The sequence below is a fragment of the Mytilus galloprovincialis genome, chromosome 7, assembly GCF_965363235.1.
Source record: "Mytilus galloprovincialis chromosome 7, xbMytGall1.hap1.1, whole genome shotgun sequence".
In the NCBI taxonomy this organism is placed as follows: Eukaryota; Metazoa; Mollusca; class Bivalvia; order Mytilida; family Mytilidae; genus Mytilus; species Mytilus galloprovincialis.
This window is the reverse complement of record NC_134844.1, coordinates 52,564,561-52,585,322: the sequence shown is the minus strand read 5'-3', so window position 1 is coordinate 52,585,322 and position 20,762 is coordinate 52,564,561. Positions and strand designations below refer to the sequence as shown.

Sequence of the window (20,762 nt, the reverse complement as noted above, 5' to 3'; positions counted from 1 at the left end):
CCTTTTGATTAGCAGCGATGGCATAACATATTATGATTGATAAAATTTTAACAAACTACAGCTGTTTTTGTTTTTAAATAAATTGTTTTTCTGTAACAAAAATTTCTCAATCTTCTTTCTTTTAGATTTTTTATTCAAAATCAAAATCTGTAAATTTGTAAACTATTTAAAAGCTGATACATACCATATCTCTAGTAGGATCTGACAATGAAGGTGTCGTAGAACTTGTTGAGCTTGTGTCATCTTCAGCATTTATCATCATTTCTTCTAATGCTATAATAAGATAGAAACAAACACAATGTAATTAGCATGGTTTTTTAAAATACATATATTGTCATAAGAACTGCAATTTAACAGATAGTGTTCTATTTAAGATAGTGATACATTGTATTGTGACTAAGTGTGAAATTGTTGTGGTTATGCTGACATGGCTTGATAACTTTGATATACCCTGTCTCTCTCTTTTTTCTTTATTATTTGAAATGTCTCTGATTTGCAAGATTTGAACATTGGTAAACAACTGTTGCCTTATTTTAGAAGACTGAAAAGACGAAAAATAAGCTGAAAATTTTTCAGGCGTTATTCTCATTGAAATTTTTTTTTTTTAAGCAGCAGTTGCAATAAAAAGTGCCAAGTCAGATAATATTATTAATGTATTACATACATTTTCTGCCTTGACAATGAATAACTATATAATGCTGAGGCTTAAATTAAAATATTGTTTGTTTGCCCTTTACCAACCGACCCTAATAATTCGTTCCGACTGAAAATCTTTTATTTCTATTTACCAGCAATATTTTATTTTTATTTTTTTTTTCAATCCTACTGAAAATCTTATTAGTATTTCCTGCTCAAAACTTTTTTACCAGAATCATCGGGTTTTATTTTTCCCGTATAAGGTTAAGTCCGTTTGGTATCACGTGAGTGTTTGGCATTGACTCTTGCATTTAGAGATTCAAAGCATTTGATTGAAGTCGATGTTGAAAGTATGACAAACGTTGCCCTTTATATTTGAAGAGCAGGGTTCATTCAAAAAAGTTTGTCCAATACAAAATTATCAACGTGTGTACAAAATATTTTGTTAACAGACGTTGTATCCTATATACAGTGATGTAGGGATGGCCTTTGGTGATCCAAAGATTAGGATGATTATGTTAACTCTGCCTTCTACCAGCTTTGACTTTTTATTTATATCTTACATGAATGGAAGTCCTGTAAATTGGAGAATAATTGGCAGTTAAATCGCCAAGTTTTCCTTACAGACCATTTCTAAATGCGATGTAAAATACGTGACAATTGAGTTTCAAGTCTTTTAAATTTTTATTGATAACACCGGGAACACAAGAAATTTAAACACCCAGTCTCTGGGTTGTACGTAAAGTAAGACAAATGATTAGTTTTAGCTCTTTTAACTGGTTGCATGGCGACAGTGGTGGGAAATGCACTGCTGTGTACAGCTGTTTCACAAACCATGCTAGGAAGATATATGATATTAATAAACCTTTCGGTCGAGTTAAACATACAAGGTACATGTATGTAGGACAGAATATCAGTTCAAGTTAAAACTTTTAAAAGTTCCAGTCATAAAAACGTTGAAAATATGCTGCACAGCCCTATATTTTGATATTTGAAAACAAAATAATAGTGCATATGAATTAACTTCACATTCTACATGATATTTTTTTTTCATAACTTCCTGGGACTGTTATACTAATAGTCCCAGAAACTTTAATAACTATGTAAAGATCAGTAAAATCATACTTAAAACAAAGGCAAATACAGACAAAAATGATATCATGCAGATTTTGTATCTATAAAATAAAATATTATTCCTACCTGCCTACCCATGTCAAAAAATGTACCGTGTCAAGTTATTTTTTTGGGGAAAAAATAAAATATTTTACCTACCTACCTACCCTGTTTCAAAAAATAGGGTTGGAAACGGACAAACAAACAATATTCTAATTTAGGCCTGAGTTCACACGTAATTCAAATTCAATTCGCATTAACTAATTCGAATTAGTTTAATTCGCATTCGAAATGTTTAACGTCCTAACGTCAATTCTAATTCGAATTGGAATGCGCGTCAAATTCGCTTTACTGTCCTAACGACGGTAACTTTTACTTCGGATAAACAAAAACATATTTCTAATGCGAATTAGTTAATTCGAATTAAAAAAACGCGATTAGCGAATTCGATTCAAATTCAATTTGAATTAAAGGTACATGTGAACGAGGCACAAGTCAGATAAAATTGTTAATGTATACATACCTTTTCTACCCTGAGCATGAATGACCATTTCTTCAATCTTTTTATATTTTCTTACTAATTTCCTCATTTCATCAATTCGTTTGTCCTAAAAATAGAAGTAATAACAGTTCATGGATTTAGTATAAATAGTTTTAATTAAGTATTATGTGTCCTAAAATGTAAGTGATAACAGTACATGTATTTAGCATAAATAATTTTAATTAACCTGTTTTTCATTAGAGACAATATTGGTCATACTTAACATATTTTTTAGATGGATGCTTTATTTAGTTGCATTTATTACATGCATATTTAGGACATGTTTATATAACCTGTTTTGTATTGGACTGATGGGTTGGTCTAAAAATGAAGTTTGAAATGCTTTTCTATCCATTGCCTACTCACATCATGGCACTTAATTATAAACCAAAATTTACACACAGTGCCACTAAATATTATTTGATAGCTAATTTAGTGTCTGCTATATAAATAAACCATGACACTTCTCAACTTTATTCATCAATCAATTAATTTTATATCATATATATTTTTACTTACCAGTCAAGGAATATACATAAGGATTATCTCCCTTACAACGTTCTCATAACTCGCAACACCTGGATGATTTCAAACATCTATCTAACATTGATCATCCGGGTGAATGCCTCCTCAGTTTATCTTTCGGCGGCAACAAAATAAGACGTTCTCACTTTGAGACTTTCTATTATAGTCTCGTCGTTGCAATTTTTATTTATGTACGTTTAATATTATCGTCCGCTCATATTGGACGATGGCTGAAGAATATAGACACTCACTGACTGACGCAAATGCTGATTCAGATAGTGCAGGTGAAACGCCAACGGGTGATTTTCTCGTGAAAAAGATGGCGAGGACAACAAAAGACGCTTCTTCAAAGAAAAAGAAACGTGTGTCAAAGACGGCTGAACTTGAGAATAAGTTAAACAGTATGGAAGACAGGTTTGATAAGAAAATGGATATGTTATTTGCTGTTATGAACAAGTCATGTGCTACTATAGGTAGTTCGACTGTTGCACAGGTTTCTCAATCTGGTGGTTTAGCCACGCAGAGAGAACAAAGTTCGGATAACGTCCCAAGTACAGGGGAGCGTAGACCGGTAATTTCTTTGAATGCAAATCTTGATGAGGACTTGGGAAGTCCTAGAATCATCAGAAATATTGATTTTGACAATAGGTCAGAAATTTCTCTTCATATAGACAGTCGTGAAAAGGCTGATTTACTTGGTTTATGTTCATCAGAGGATGAATATTCTCGTGGCCTCAGTAGTCCTGTTTATTCTCAGGCTGGCAATAAATCTAGAAATGTTGAAAGATTTAGTCAATATCTACAAACTCAACCTACTATTAGTAACAATGTTGAAAGTCAGTCAAATCAGAGACTAACAAGTAACATTGATAATAATAACAATAAAACTGTAGACAAGCAGTCAGATAATTTAAATTTATTGTCTAAACTTTTCAAGGAAGATATTCCTTCAGAATCTTCTGATAATTCTGGTGGCTTGATCATTGATGAGGCACAGGTTAGAATTCTAGAACGTTCCTGGAGAACTAAAAATTCAGAGAAACTTACAGCTTATAAAGATGAATACCGTAGTTGTTTTCCGGTTAATGATAAATCTAAAAGCTTTTTGCAAGTACCCAGTTTGGATGATTTATTAGAACCAATGATAAGAACTGTTCATGGTACAAATAGTGTTAAGTCATGGGACAAACATAAGCAGTTGGTTACTCAACCTTTAAAACAGATAGAGAATCTAGCCTATCAAGGGCAGGTGGCTTCACGTATGGGTATTATATCAGTGTTGTATATGCAACAAACATTAGGAACCTTATTAGAGAGGGTTGAAAATGAAAATGTTAGTGATGAAACTTGTCAAATGGTGAAGGACTTGTTTGCAATTTCGACAAAGTCTCTTGATCAGGTAGGACGCACAGGTGCGTTTAACCATATGATACGCAGGAAGGCTGCAGCTACTGAGTCTGGTTTAAATAACTTGAAAGATATACAGGCTAAAGTTTTGTATTTACCTCTTTCGAATGAAGGTGTATTTGGTAAAGGTTTGGAAGACAAACTTGAGAAACGTAAAGAACAACGTGAGCAACTAGACGATCTGTTACCAGAGTATAAAAACAATAATAAGAGAAAGTTTGAATCTACTCAGGTGCGTCAAGATTGGCAAAATAAAGCTCCTAGATATAGTTCTAACAATAGTTCTACTCATGTTAATTATAACAATGCTAATTCAGCTGATAAACGTTCAGGTTTTAGTTATAATAAATCTTCTGTGAGATCTGCTCCTAGGAAGTTCCAGAAAGACAATAAAGCTGATGACTTTGGGAAAAAAGATAAAGAAAAGAAAGCAGGTGGCAACTGGAATTCTTTTCGGATCCCAAAGAAAAACAGTAGCTGACTCAGAGTTAAAGGTAATAATTTATCAGAATCAGGCCGAGATACCAGTTGGGGGTCGTCTAAGATTTTTTCGAGACAATTGGGAAAAAATAACAGACGATCAATGGGTCTTGTCAGTAATAGCAGAGGGTTACAAACTAGAGTTTCTAGAAATGCCATTTGGGACAGGCATACGGAAAACCTCTGTGTCTTTAAAAGACTCGGATATTTTAATCCAAGAAATAAATACTCTTATAGAAAAAGATGCTATAGAACCTGTTCGCCAGCAAGATGCAGCAACAGGTTTCTACAGTACGTTTTTTCTAGTCCCCAAAAAGAACGGGACAATGAGACCAGTAATAAATCTCAGACCCCTCAACAGGTATCTCAAGAAAATACATTTCAAAATGGACACTCTCACAAAAGTATTAAACTTAGTAAAAATAGGAGACTGGGCCATTTCTCTGGATCTAAGCGATGCTTATTTACACATCCCAATTTTTCAGAAGCATCGCAAGTTTCTCAGATTTTCGGTTCAGAACCGGTGTTATCAGTGGAAAGTTCTTTGTTTCGGACCAACTTCGGCTCCGAGAGTCTTTACAAAAATGGTTTCCGTAGTAGCGGCTTTTTTGAGAACTCAAAATGTAAGACTAGTAGTATATCTAGACGATTGGCTAGTAGTCAATCAAAGCAAGAATCAATTATATCAAGATCGAAAGAAATGTCTCGATCTCCTAAATTCACTAGGTTTTCTCATCAACAGAGAAAAATCAAGTCTAGTGCCAACTCAAAACTTGATATACTTAGGGGGGCAGTTTCATTTGGACAAGGGACTTGTTTGCCCAACTCAGGAAAGAATAGACAAATTGAATATGGCAATACTAATTCTTTCATCAGGGAATGCAGTGTCAGCATTTCACTTCCTACAATTACTAGGCATAATGGCATCTTGCATAGAGTTAATTCCGAATGCACGCTTGTTCATGAGACCGGTTCAACTACATCTCCTCTCATTTTGGAGACCAAGTTGTCAGGATCTTTCCATAAAGATCCCAGTTACACCACATCTGAAATCACATCTCAGTTGGTGGAAAGATTCAGCAAACACGCTGAGAGGCCAATATTTTCAACTGGCTCAAACCTCTGTAACCATAACGACAGATGCTTCGAAAACCGGGTATGGGGGTTTTATGAACAATCAAATTTTTCAAGGGGAATGGTCAGAAATGCAGAGCAAGAAACATATAAATTCCCTAGAATTGGAAGCAGTGTTTTTAACGCTGAAACACTTCCTAAATCAGTTGAAAGGTCAATATGTTCTGATAAGATCGGACAATACCACAGTGGTCCAATATATAAACAAACAAGGGGGGACGAAATCGCCCACTCTTTGCTACCAAACATGGGATTTATGGAATCTTGCAATTCAAAACAATATTCGAATGAAGGCTGCTCATATAACAGGAAAATTGAACATTTTAGCAGACCAACTCAGTCGAACCAAAATTCAACATACAGAATGGTCTCTGAACAAACTTGTGGTTCAGAATCTATTTCAAATTTGGGGAACTCCTCTCATAGATTTATTTGCCTCAATAGACAATCGTCAGACAGAAATTTTTTGTTCATGGATCCCACATCAGAAAGCCTTAGCTCTGGATGCTTTGACAATTTCATGGGAGAGAATGTACGCCTATGCTTATCCCCCAATTTGTCTGATCCCAAAAGTCTTGCAATATATGAGGCAGTACCAGTGTCAGATTTTGTTGATAGCTCCCCAATGGCCACGGAGACATTGGTACCCAGAGCTGCTACAATTATTGATAGCAGTCCCCATCAGGATACCAGTAATTCCGGAATTGTTATGTCAACCGAAAACTCGGATTTATCATCCCAATCCACAAGTTTTCAAGCTGACTGCATGGCTTCTATCAACGAACGGTTTACAACAGAAGGCTTTTCTAAAGGGGTTAGAGAGTTACTCTCCGCCTCATGGCGAAAAGGTACTCAAAAAGATTACTGCTCAAAATTCAGAAGGTTCAATAGCTGGTGTAGTACAAGGAAAATTGATCCCTATAAAATATCTTTAAGTCAGATAGCTGATTTTTTATCATATTTATTTGATAGTGGTTTGCAATACAGAACAATTGCAGGGTATCGCTCAATGTTGTCCACGGTATTACCTCCAATAGATAATTTCCAAATTGGACAACATCCTAAAATAATTCGATTGATTAAAGGTGTTTTCAATACAAGACCTCCAGTTGCAAAACTATTACCTGAATGGGATTTGCACGTAGTATTAAGAATGTTAGAAAATAGTCCTTTTGACAATGTTGAACAAATGACTTTAAAAGATTTGACTTTAAAAACTGTATTCTTAACTGCCATTACTACTTTCAGGAGATGTAGCGATCTGCAGGCACTAAGAACGGATGAAGGCTCCATGAGAATACAGACTAAAGGAATTACGTTTATAAGACATGGCCTAGCCAAACAGGATAGGGAGAAACATTTTGGAGCAAAAATTTTCGTACCTACATACACTGAGAATACCTCTTTAGATCCACGGAAAAGTCTGTTACAATATTTAGATAAAACAAAACCGTTGCGTAAAAAATTACAACAGGACCAAAGAGGAAAATTATTTTTAGCTTTATGTGAACCTCACAAACCAGTTACCTCTCAGACAATTTCACATTGGATTGTTCAAATTATTAAACAGGCTTATTCTGATTTTGAATATCCAGGGAAAGGGAAAATACATGCGCATTCTACAAGAGCTATTGGCCCAACTTGGGCATTCTTTAAAGGAGCATCTATCAATTCGATCTTAGAATCTGCAGATTGGAGTTCAGAATCTACCTTTAGTAGATTTTATTTGCGTGAATTAGATGTAAATGTGTTACAGAAAATAGACTAAGTTGATATTTTCGGCGAGTTGCACAGTATGTTTTTGTTATTCATTAAAATGTTAGTGGTGGAAGCATTTTAAATGGTGGAAGTATTTTATATGTTTTTAAATATGAACATGAACTACATTTCAACTTATGATGAAGTTTGAAATGACAAAGAATCACAGAGAAGTTTTGCTGTTATTAGATGTGTACATGTGTTGTAGAAAGTCTCTTCAGGTGAGATAATTTATTTATAACACTCCTCCTAAGGTTCAGACTGCTTTGAAATCAGTAGTAATCCTTATGTATATTCCTTGACTGGTAAGTAAAAATATATATGATATAAAATTGAGAATTTGTTATCAAGTTCTAATTTTATGAATTATTTTTACTTACCAGTCAAGGCTCCCACCACCTCCCCAGTTATAAATAATTTTCGGTAAAAGGGAATATTTTGTTCCCGCCGATAAACTGAGGAGGCATTCACCCGGATGATCAATGTTAGATAGATGTTTGAAATCATCCAGGTGTTGCGAGTTATGAGAACGTTGTAAGGGAGATAATCCTTATGTATATTCCTTGACTGGTAAGTAAAAATAATTCATAAAATTAGAACTTGATAACAAATTCTCAATTTCCCCCAGATTACATCATTCCATTTGAGTTATCTCCCATTATAATAATCTATCATGAATTATCTCCCCTTGTACATCTATCATAACACCTGCTGTCAAGATTGTACTTAAACAGTTTAAAATTAATGACATACTTTTTCTTGATTTGATAACATCAAGGCATCTACTGCCTTCTTTAACTTTTCAACTTCATATTCTAAAAAAGAAATAATAACAAATTAAACCACACCTATAGCTTAAGTACAAGTTGCATAATTTTACAAAATGAGATGAACTTATGATAAAACAAAATATATATAGGCCACAAAGCTGCAGACATGCCTAACCAAACAAAATTTATTTTTTGTGCAAAAAAAAACGCAAAAGTTTTACTGAAATGTAAAAATATGACATGCAAACAGTCTAACAAACTTCAATAAGTATATTCATATTAAAACCTCAAAATTTGTTTTTTATGTCTCATATACATGTACTAGTATTGCCTATGTTTTTTTTAAACCTCTTTTATACTTTTTTTTATTTAAACCAAAGAAAACAATGAAATGGTATGGTAACTTTTATTTTCCATCACCATTTTTTCATTCTACAAGCACATAATGGCTTTCATATCCACAGCACAAAATTAAGACGCTTTACAGTTAAAGCACCATCAGTGCAAAAACCTACATTTTGCTAACAGAACATTTAAAATAATGAAATCACACATTTTCAACATAATATTAGTAGAACTCAATTTTCTATGACAAAGACAATAAAACCTCTAAAACATGTACAAGTTGTATCATTCATGCAACTCTACACAAAAAGAAACTACATAAAATTTAATTGTGAAAGGTAGTATGAAAACTGAATTGTATGATACCTTAGGTCATCATTCATCCTCTCAAAAAGCCCATGGATACCTTATATATGGACCTCATAACTTCAAAAAGAATAAATACAGACACTAGACATTTGAGCCCAAAGTAAAAGACCAGCCTGGCACATTCAAAGTTCATTCAGGCATAATAAGTAGGTTACAACTGCCAAATTATTGCTGGAAGTTTTACCTATTCATTATCTTTATATGATTGGGTGCAAATAATGCCTATCTGTGACCAATTAAGAAATCAAAATAGTGTTACAATGTAACCAGAGGCCATGGTAATAAGTTATAAAATGTCTATCTATTCCATTAAGACGTCCATCATCACTGAACTAGTATACATATTTGTTAAGGAGCCAGCTGAAGGACGCCTCAGGGTGCAGGAGTTTCTCGCTACATTGAAGACCCATTGGTGGCCTTCGGCTGTTGTCTGATCTATGGTCGGGTTGTTGTCGCTTTGACACATTTCCCATTTCCATTCTCAATTTATCTCATATGTAGGCTTCAATCTTTTCAAATAATTAAGGTTATAGGAGTCCTCTTGTAATGTAAAACTTTCATACTTTTATGAGGTCTGAATATTTTAAAACTGACCAGTAATTAACAGTCTTATAGTGGACACATATGATTAATATTAATTTACACAAGTAGCAAATTTGAAAGAGACGTGCTACAATCAATAACTAAAGCATACCTGACGGTCACACAAATGGTCACAAAAACCATTGAGAAAAAATATTTACAGATGCAATTAATACACCAAAAGTAAACAATACATTTGTTAAAACCATTTCATATCTAGAATAAAATCATAAACAAAACTCATTGCATGATTTCTTCTATATCAATCAGCAAATATAAAGAAAACAGAACCGAAAACAGGTGTCCTCAATTTTTAATAAGCAACCTGAATAAAATACAGATTATGTGTTCATACTTTCACTAAAAGGGTCTGACATCATTATATTTTTGATAATCAGGAAGATTAAAGTCTGTAGCTTGTGACTGTCTTAAGGTCAAAAGTGCTTAGCAACCACCGTTTTGAGATCCTCAGTTTCTGTCATTTAAATGTTGAATCAGAAATATTTCTGCCTTTGAAAAAATAATTATCAGAACAAAGTGTATAGGAGTTTTGTCAAACCAATGAAGGCGAAAAAGCAATACATTATCTGTCTTTCAAGAAGACTGCGAAACGTCAAACTGGCTTGGACATAAAAACGGCTGAAAAACAAATATGAATGAGTATTCTAATTAAAATCAACATGAAAATGTTCTCTGACTAAATGTGATGAATTTTGGTGAGCATGCATGAACTATGGGATTTTGTGACTGTTCTGTGATGGAATCTGGCCTATTGGGCACTTACCAATACCGCAAGGGAATTTTCTACGTCTAAGCGCTGCTTGAAATGTGAAAAGAAATAGGAGATATTCTTTTAACATCTTGCATGGGGAATTGAATAACTATTTCTTCCGACTTTATAGGCTCAATTAAAAACATTTTTGAATGGTATATTATTGTTAAGAATATTCAAAATCTTAAGGTACCCCATAATTCAACTAAAGATGTTCATGAACATACTTTAATAACTATTGTTATTGTTAACTTAATAAATAAGAAGAAAGAAAATGTCCAGGTAATTTTCAAAAACTTTAAAAATTAAACTTTAAAACATACCCTGCTCATATCAAATTATGTCTATCCCTCCCTTACTTTCCAGAGAACATTTTTTTCTAAAAATAAATAAAAATTCCAACCACCAAAACTAAAAAAAAAAAAAGAAAGAGAACTCTGAAGAAATAGATTCATTAGAGGAAGAAAGTGTTAGTGGAGAATTAAAGGGGAATTAAAAAAACAACGACCATCTGTTCAGGCAATCTTTTCTTACGTTTTCGTTTTAACCTATCTAATGTACGTTCTCGTTCTAATCCTTTGGTACAGCTTATGTCACCTGGAATCGAATCAAGCTATATAACTAGAACTGATCTGCATTATTTCAATATTATAACTATCTGTAAGGGTACCAGTGTTTTTAAAATTTTAATTCATAAAACTTTCAGGGGAACCCTGTGTCTAACCTGCAAGAGCTGGTATCAGTTATGTTTTCTTTAAACTAGAGGCTCTAAAGAACCTGTGTTGCTCACCTTGGTCTATGATCATACTAAACAAAGGACATACATAATACATGTAATAGATGAGAATAGAATTCATGAGAAAATTATGTTTTGGTGATGATTATGTGTTTGTCAATCTCACTTTACTCAACATTCTTGCTGTTTACAATTTTCTCGATCTATAATGTCAACTTTGGCTCAGTAGTTACAAAGGGAAATATTTTGTAAAAGTTTACAAAAATGAACATAATTTATGAAAATTGTTCAAAATTTACTATAAAGAGCAATAAGTCCTTAAGGGGTAAATTGACCGCTTTGGTCAAGTTAACTTATTTGTAGATCTTACTTTGCTACACATAATTGTTGTTTACAGTTTATCTTTATTTAAGATAATATTGAAGATAATAACCAAAAACTGCAAAATTTTCTTAAAATTACTTATTCAGGGGCAGCAACCCAACAACGGGTTGTCAGATTTGCTCTAAATGCTTTGGTTTCAGAGATATTAGCCAAAATCTACATTTTACCCCTATCTTCTATTTTTAGCCATGGTGGCATGGCCATCTTAGTTGGATGGCCAGGTCATCAGACACATTTTTTAAACTAGTTACCCCAAGGATGATTGTGGCCAAGTTTGGTAAAATTTGGCACAGTAGTTTCAGAGAAGACTTTTGTAAAAGTTTACGGACAACAGAAGCCAGACAACAAACAACGGACGCCAAGTGATGAGAAAAGCTCACTTGGCCCTTTGGGCCATGTGAGCTAAAAGTTAAGTATCTTTATCACTATGATAGGAGTAAAAAAACTGATATTTCATTCACAATTTTGCCTAGGATACTGTCTTTTGATCATAGAAAGCTCCTGTCCAAATTACATCAAATTCAATGAAGGTTCGACAAACTCAAACAGTTATCAAACAATTGGGCTGAATGATAATGTTCACACAGAATACAATCAACAACAGCCATTTAACAGAAAATTGCAGCAAAAAATAATTTACTGAATTTTAAGGGGATTCAAATATCCACCAATCACAATGTCTTTTTTTTTTTGCAACATATGTTTCATTTTCAAATACCTTGTTGCTCTCAAATCCCAATTACAATTTTTTGTAAATGGAGGATTTTCAAAGATGTAATCTTTTAAAGCAGCAAATAAACTTTAAAAAGTTCAGCATTCATCTTAAACATGTTAAAGTGTACTATATTATAAAGATACATAAGGGGATAAAATGAAGAGTATAAAGAACCACAGCAAATGATTAGATAAGAAGCAAATTGATGGAAACCGCAATTTAAATGGAGGGAAAAAAATCTAAAAATGTTTTTAATGTTTCATGGATGTTTTATAATAAGAAGTTAAAAGTTAATTTTGGAAATCCATTTCTCCACAAATTTGACATTTACCGTTTGAATCTGATCCTACAACTGTTCCATTTCTGACTACCCTCTGTCGAAGTTCGTTGATTTCGGCATCCTTTATTGCTAATTTTGATTCATGTTCTTTGATCTGTCGCTAAAAAATAAAAAAAAAATAATCTATTTTCAACAAATTTCAAAATACAAAAGAAATGTGTCAACGATTGTTTTGCAATCTACAATTTAAACCAATAAAAGCAAATATCTACCTCATTATCAAAACAATAAACCTCAGACTTGAATCAATTATAACACAATAATAGGTAATTATAATCAATAAATTGCCGTAGAAATATATGTAAATCTTGTTTTGGTATTAGCTTGGTATAGAAATTTGATTGTAGAATCAATTATAACGGCGAGTGCACCTTTTGTTCTTCCTGGATTTTATGAGTCTTGAGTGTTTGCTCTGTCTGAATCAGATGAAAGGCTTGGTGTTTGTGATAAGTGAAGGTTTTTTTTTTCAATAACAAGTACCAAACCAGAACAAGGATATGTAAAGTTTGTAATTACGCATCTGAAAATGAAAGTTGTATCATGACTTTTAAAAAGTTGACCTAGTTTTTTTTATACAAACTACATGACAGAAATCATTTAAAGCATTGTTTTAAAAATAATGTTCAATCTTAAGTGGATAAACAGTTGAACCCACAGCAATTTGAGTGTTTAAGAAAGTTTGGGTATATGTGAACAGAATTGTTAGATTTTTTTTCTTAAAAATTACAATGTGCCCCCTATATATTGGTAATATTCACCCGAAACAATGTTATGACCACAAAAATTTGAACCTGAAGGTTAGTACCTTGGCAGGGTTTGAACAAATCAGAATAAAATGTATATGAAAAAAAAAATGACTTAAATTTAAAGCTGAAATTAACATAGATCTAGGCAAATAACTTAAATGGCCATTGTACAAATTTAAGAATGACACTCTACAAAAAGTATGGATAGTTTTCTTTGTGTAGGTGACAAGGAAGGATGGGGGTTTTATGTCTTAGCAGTTTGCTTTTAACTTGTCAAAAGACTATGTTATAAAGTTTAAATGTTGTTTTTTTTTTCTATGAATATTAAGTTCTGCATTTATTCATAACATTAACAATTTGTTTTTTATTATACATTAAACAAAAACATTAAATGTCAGAAATAGACGACTACGTAAGATGTGTGCCTTGCCTTTAATTGATTCTTGCTTATTTTGAACATGTTTAAGAGCAATTTATTGTAACTTATCACAACATGACTACAAAACTCTTTTAAAGCGATCATATATGACAATTTTTATTCATTTGAGGTAATCATGTAAAATCAGTTAACATTAATATAAGAGTCTGATCAATTCATTGATCTTAATTTTGCACTTAAAAAACTCTGATATGAATCAGTACTACAAATTAATTTTTGTAAGTTGTGAAACTGTGAATAGAGGATAATATAATTCATATATATACTATATTTTTGCAGTAAAAAGGAATAAAATGACTGGTGTATTGATAATGTTGATTTAGATGTGATCTACAATGATTTTCAGATTGTAAGCTTCCCATTTATAATGTGTTATTTTTTCAGCATTACTATCAACTTATATATGCAAACTTAATAAACATCATAAAAATATTTCTCTGCACTGTAAATTCTTGCATTTTGAAATCTAACTGCTAGTGTTTTGGCTTAGCTTTGTTCTCAATCTTGTTTTGATTTTTTCATCTGAATGTGCATGTAATAATTTCCACTGGAATTTAAGCAAACTACATGGTGCATGATTTTCTTGCTGTGTTGAAGATCCATTGGTGGCCTTCATCCGTTTTCTGCTCCTTGGATGGGTTGTTGTCTCTTTGACACATTTCTCATTTCCGTTTTTAATTTTACAATCAAATAATATTTTGTGAGATTATGAGTGTCAATCCTTGCAAAACAATATAACCAGTTTTTCTATGTTCCACATCTCTTCACAAAGTTTATATGTTAACCTGTAATGTTCATACCTGTGAAATTCGTAATCTGTCATCTAATTCTCTTCTGTCTTTGTCTGCAGAGGCCAATCTGATCTTCAGACTGGAGATTTCTGCCATTAGATCTAACTTGTGTGTTTCCAATGATGTTCTTGTGAGAAGTTCCTGTAAGGAAAAAATACAGTTCTTAAAGTACATTTACTTTACCAATTTTTTTTTAAATTCCTGATTTTGCTGTACTTATTTTATATATCATGCTGTACTCCTTTATACACATTTCTTAAAAGTTGCTGTACTCCTGTAACAAATTTCTTGATGTTGCTACAATCTTGAAACAAATTTCCTGACCTTTCTGTACTCTGTACTTCCAGATATTGATGTATTATTGTAACTTTTGTGTAACAAATTTTCTGATTTTGATTTACTCCTGTCATTTGTATACAATATGACAGCGAGCTACATTTAAAACCGTCACTTAAACAATGTATATCCTGTTTGCATTATATATCACAGCTTTAGAAGTCACTTTTTCTTAAAGTCCCCTTTTCATCATCTTTTAGATTTGTGTTATAAACCTAAATATAAATCTGAAATAACAATTAAGCATTGTGTGCCTTGTATAGATTTTGATGCAGTTTAAATTCAAAATCAATTGCAGATTGAGAATATTGCCGTTTTACATGCATTGTCTTTTGTTAAGCAATGTGTTGCTTATATTCAAATTGATGTTCTGTTATTTCAATTATTCTTCAGTTAATCATTAATTACATAAGGTTACAATGTATCATGCAGGCCTACTTGTAAAACCAATTAAAATATCAATCAAGCATGAAATGAGGTCATGTTGATCTGGCACTATTCCTTAACTAATAAACAACAACTCTGAAACAAAACATTGTGAGGCATTAACTAAACATTATGAAACATAGACTACCAATAATAGGAGTTAGAATGTAAATAAAAGATATAACTTTTTTTCTAGTTGAATTGAATATTTCTAGAACTTCTAGAAATATGAATGTGCTTAATTACTTTACTATGTGAATACTGTAAACCGGTAAATTTTTCGCGCTGTCTTTATTTCGCGATTTACTAACACAATCTCAATTCGCGCTGTTTTGGATTTGCGGTTTCCTAGTCGCCTATAAAAATATTTTTGGAAAGAGAACATGTTTATCTTAAATCAAGTGATAAAATCAATCAGAAATCTTTTGAATTCGGTTCCTTTAATGTTAAAAAAGATTAAAAGTTTGTCATGATAGCTTATAAAAACACATACACAGTCACAGAAAAGTCACAATTTGCAAAAGTGAATATTGTCTTCATGTAATGAAAAGAGTTTTCTTTATATTTTCGCGGGCGTTTTATTTTCACGTTTTAATCCTTACCGCGAAAATAGCGAAAATAAAACTGCCGCGAAAATTTCCCTGTTTACAGTATCACTTTTACATGTATTCAGCTACCAGTATATATATGTATGTGTTGTACTTGTTCTTGGCTGATCATAAGTAAATGCCTCACCGTAACTCTAATGGTCCTAGATATATTCCTAACAATGGTCCACAAATTGTCAAACAATATCAAAAGGACCGTAGAGCTATGATTCACAGCTAAATTGAAAAGCGGCAAGAAAAAGGTTAATAGTTTAAGTATGAACCAATCAGTGATCAACCCAATAAAATCCAACACCTCAAAGAACAACACAACTTGTAAATACTGAAGTAATCATTTGACATGAGCTACAGGAATTACAGTGCTATTACCTTGACATATAAATATGTGGAGATGTAGAATGATTGATAGACTGTTGGTTGCTTAACATCCAGTGGCATATATTTCATGCATGTTCAGGATGAGAACAAGTTAACAATGATTGCAAATGAGGTAACTATTCACCATAGCCATGTTAGAGCAAAGGAAAAGGTTGTGATCAACACCAGACCCCCTTATGGCCTTCATCAATAAACATAACCCATACTGTATAGTCAGCATAAAATGTCAAGCATCACAAAATGTGAAACAATTAAAAGATAACGCCAACAGCCATTTCTGAAAAAATAATGAAACAAAGAAATAATGGCAGACAAATAACAACTGCTAGATTACAAGCTCCTCCCTGCCTTCAGACCAGCAAAAAAATTATGGCAGGGTTATATATATGTTTGTACAGTGTACACCCTGGCACAGTAGCTATATATAGTGTTACAACAGTAAAACAATACAAAGACAATAATCTAAAGGATTAATAATCAATTAACAAGAGGTAAGACTGATTACATTATAACTAAGCATAAATAGCAAACAGAAAGTAACACCATAAGAGTACTCAAAACTGAAAGTTAGTTAAAGGCAAAATTTCATATAATAAAGTTTTCCAAGACAGAATATGAATCGGTACACCTCCAAACAGATATAGTCTTTCCCTTTATAGACATTAGAAGTAGTCTGGTTATAGCCTGGGTTTGTTCAAAGCCAAAATATAAATATTTGCAGTATTATGAGTTAATGTTTTTTAATTGTAATGTATATCACTTTCAGGAGTGAGGACTATTGACTATTTTGTAGCTCCCAGTTTTTTATTGGTGGAGGACCCGAGAAGTAGTGCATAGAAAAACCTTCCACCCCTAATAGGCAGATAACAGGCAATCCTAGTCAATAAATATTGGAGTGAATGGACCATATAATAATAATGAGTAGATAGCAAAATTTACATAAATTAAACTGAGGAAAGTAAAATTCAATGTTAGTGACAGAAATGGCCCTTTTCAATATCTTACTGAAATATGAAATTGGTAACCATAAAGACGTTTATTTAAAGGACCAATAGGTTTACATGTACATGGATATTTTCATAATTTATGAGCTCTAAAAACTGCATTACCTTAAAAAATTAAGACCCTTTAATGATACATTCGTTTCAATACTGCTCAAAATCTATTTTGACAAATAAACTTTAGTATATATATCTCCAATAAGAATAAAATTGTACAATATCAAGAATATTGCAAGTTATATAGGTGTGTAAAATCAAAAACGTCTTACCATTATTTCATGAAGCTTAGATTCCCACAAAGAACAATAAACTCCTGCACTGGCAGGGCGATGACCATTTCGACCATTGGACCCAGCTGAATGCCTGTATCGAATATTTTCATCAGACATGTTTCTGTTTCTGATAAAGTTCTCTTTTTACAAGCAACAGTAATCAATTAATCCTAAAATTCACTTTTTTTTTACCGAATCCCAGATGTTGTATTTTAAACAATAAATAAACCTAATGATTCAACCAGCTGGCATTAACAGTAATCAGAATAATGTGGTAATCTGAAATGCACTGCTAAATCAAATATCCAAGTTTTGTATTTCTGGATAGATTAATTCCTTCCTCAATGTATATAGGTATAATTATTACTTAATCATCAACCAATGAAAGAAGATAGGATTTATCTAACATAATTCATTGTGCACCTGAAACTTTGATATATTCTAGAAAAATGTAAAAAAGTGAAAATATTTTATCATCTCATATTTCTCCTCCGCACAGCAAGATATTTCTTTTTTTTATCTCCAACTTTGACAATGTTAGAGAGACATATCCCAATAGTGAATCAAAGAGTTTGAACTTCCTAGTAGTGAAATCAATCACAGGTCACAATTGTCAAATTTCAACAAAACTAACTTCCTTCTAATTATTAATGAAAAAAGTTTCCAATTTAAAATCAATACAATAAAATTTTAATAGAAAATATTGTATCAGTTTTCCAGTTCTGCATACAGCGATAAAAAAAAAATATGTCTACTGGCAAGCAGACATATTATATATATAACATTTCACAAAATTGGTCAGAAGTTGGACGACAAGTGAAGAAATCAGTTTCCTTGTCTGATCAGTCAAACAATAGAGTCGTTTGTGACTTAATTTACTATAGCTGTCAATATTTCCTTGTTCTTGGTAGATCAAAATGTAATTCCTCATTTGATGCTGAATAAGTTTCATGAAACAGATCTTGAAATTGATGTTGATTGATCAAGAATGTCTATTTCTTATTGATAAATACCTAATCAAAAATAAATGTAATAAGCCTCAGCATAAAGAGTTCTTTGGTCCTGTCAATCTGAACAATAATCCTAAAATATATGTTTTAGACTACTATTCCAGTCTTAATGAAAATTGATATGTGTAAATAGGTCTATTTCCAATCCTGAATTCACAATAGAATCAGGAAATAATGGCCAATATTAGCATCAAAAGTACAAAACTGTTGAAATCAGAAACTGAAAAGTCTGATATATCAATGAATATTATCTATACATGTATAATTATAATCTCTTCGCTCAGGAAGTTACGGCTATATCTAGAAGCTATGAATAATCCAGAATCAAGAATGTATTCCCAAAGCAATTATCAAAACAGGAAAAACAACCAAATGTCCGAAGCAAAAAATCACCAATGGCTAGTAAGCAATTCAATATGCACATTCAGACTTTCTCCTTTTAGAATATTATATTTTATTATCAGCATCAAATCAGAGTTTAATACTCCGTTAATAATTCCAACAGTACAATGCCTCTGGCTAACTCACTGACTCAGTGCGTTTATATCTGTTTAACCTTTTCTAGGTTAAGCAATCGCACATAACATATTCATTTAACTTTTGTTTTGATGATGATAAAAACAGATACCAGGATGAGGCATCTTCACCGATTACACAGATATCAAGCAGAGTTAGAAGTTGTACAAATAAACTTATCGTTTAATCCATTCATTTTCACTTAGAGGCTGGACCATAATCACCTGCTGTTTACAACATGGAGTTGTAAATGAATCACATTTATTAATATTCTACTAATTTCCCTAGCTCCTTAGACAGAAGTAACAATTTATTACAAGATCGGCACCAATAGATAAATCTTTATTTTCATTGCCTTTCTACTTTGATATTATGAAGGTACTTGTGCATCTGGCCAACATGGCACCATTTAATAGATTGCACTTTCTGTCCTTCTCAATCAATTCTTGCACTATACAATCCAAATTTGCATTAATAGTATAAATACTTCAACTTTGTTAACATATTAAAACTTTTTTCTATTTTTCACATGAATGGAATAGGTTATTTTTTATCATCAAACTCTCTATTTACAAACAATTCAACATGAAATTGATCAAAACCTCAAAATTAATAGAAAACTATATCAATTTGTTTTCCAATTCCACTTCAATACTACCAAAATTTTAAAACAACACTTAATTTGGTGTCTTAGATCATAAAATTTGTCAAGAGAACACAGATTAATTCCATGTTAAATCAAATTATCAAAATCATCACATTCCACATGACAGCTAGCATGGCTTATGTCAACAATAAACAAATAGCATAATAACGATTTTCTCAATTTCATAATGGAAAGATCACTGATCTATTAACCTCAGTAAAGTTTAAAAATTCTTAATCAATTTAAACTCAACGATCAATCAATATTTCATAAAATATCACTAAACTTGATATGAATTTAATCTTTTTTTTCTAAATGAATCAATGCTCCATTGTTGAATATCAATTATCATTGTGAACTAAATATCCATGCAACCTTTTATCACGCAGCGGCAGATCCAAGGTTTTGGTCCCCCCCCCCTTTTTTCCCTTTTTTTTTACTATCAATGCAATTGAATGAGGACATATAGTTGAAATTCTCTCCCTTTTAAAAATGGCTGGATCCACCCTTTTCTTTTTTTACTGCATTAAGTATAACCCGAATAATTTAGTCGTTATATTCCGCTGATCTACGAAGGCTACATTAACGCCTGAACGTCTTCCTCGATCAAGACCGTCAACAGGAATTTTCACACCGCTTTGCAATATGGGAATTTTGATTTAAATTGGTAGCTAAAGAAGGAGGAGTTCCGGATGTTAATTGATGTTAAATGATGTAAACTGATGTTAATTGATGTTAATTAATTATTATCGGATTTGTGTTAATTGAACACACGTGTTTGGTAAGACAATTACAAGAGAGTTGCGCAGACTCATTATCCTGATCGCCGCTGATTGGCTCTCTCTCACAGAGAGCAGGCGACGCGGCCAATGATCATAAGGAGTTCAAGCCCTCGTGTGGGAGAAAATCGGACACGGAAAGGGCTTGAATTATTCGAGTTACATTAAGTATGTCTTCTTACATCTATGTGAAATGTATTAACAGTT

The 20,762-nt window shown here is 32.4% G+C and overlaps 1 protein-coding gene across 14 annotated transcripts in view; it reads right to left on the bottom strand.

The window, feature by feature from the left end:
* The window catches only part of LOC143083254 (liprin-beta-1-like), a 93,348-nt gene that overhangs the window by 26,497 nt on the left and 46,089 nt on the right, over positions 1 to 20,762 (bottom strand). For 8 of the 14 annotated variants that reach the window (XM_076259512.1, XM_076259516.1, XM_076259514.1 and 5 more), the window contains 6 exons: positions 14,593 to 14,724; positions 12,599 to 12,707; positions 10,967 to 11,029; positions 8,348 to 8,409; positions 2,273 to 2,357; positions 185 to 273 (listed from right to left, as the gene is read on the bottom strand). In XM_076259512.1, coding sequence (XP_076115627.1) covers positions 185 to 273; positions 2,273 to 2,357; positions 8,348 to 8,409; positions 10,967 to 11,029; positions 12,599 to 12,707; positions 14,593 to 14,724 — 540 coding nt within the window. Of the gene's footprint in view, positions 1 to 184; positions 274 to 2,272; positions 2,358 to 8,347; positions 8,410 to 10,966; positions 11,030 to 12,598; positions 12,708 to 14,592; positions 14,725 to 17,601; positions 17,763 to 20,762 lie in introns of those variants that run through there. The other 6 variants (XM_076259521.1, XM_076259526.1, XM_076259515.1 and 3 more) reach the window with 4 other exon arrangements.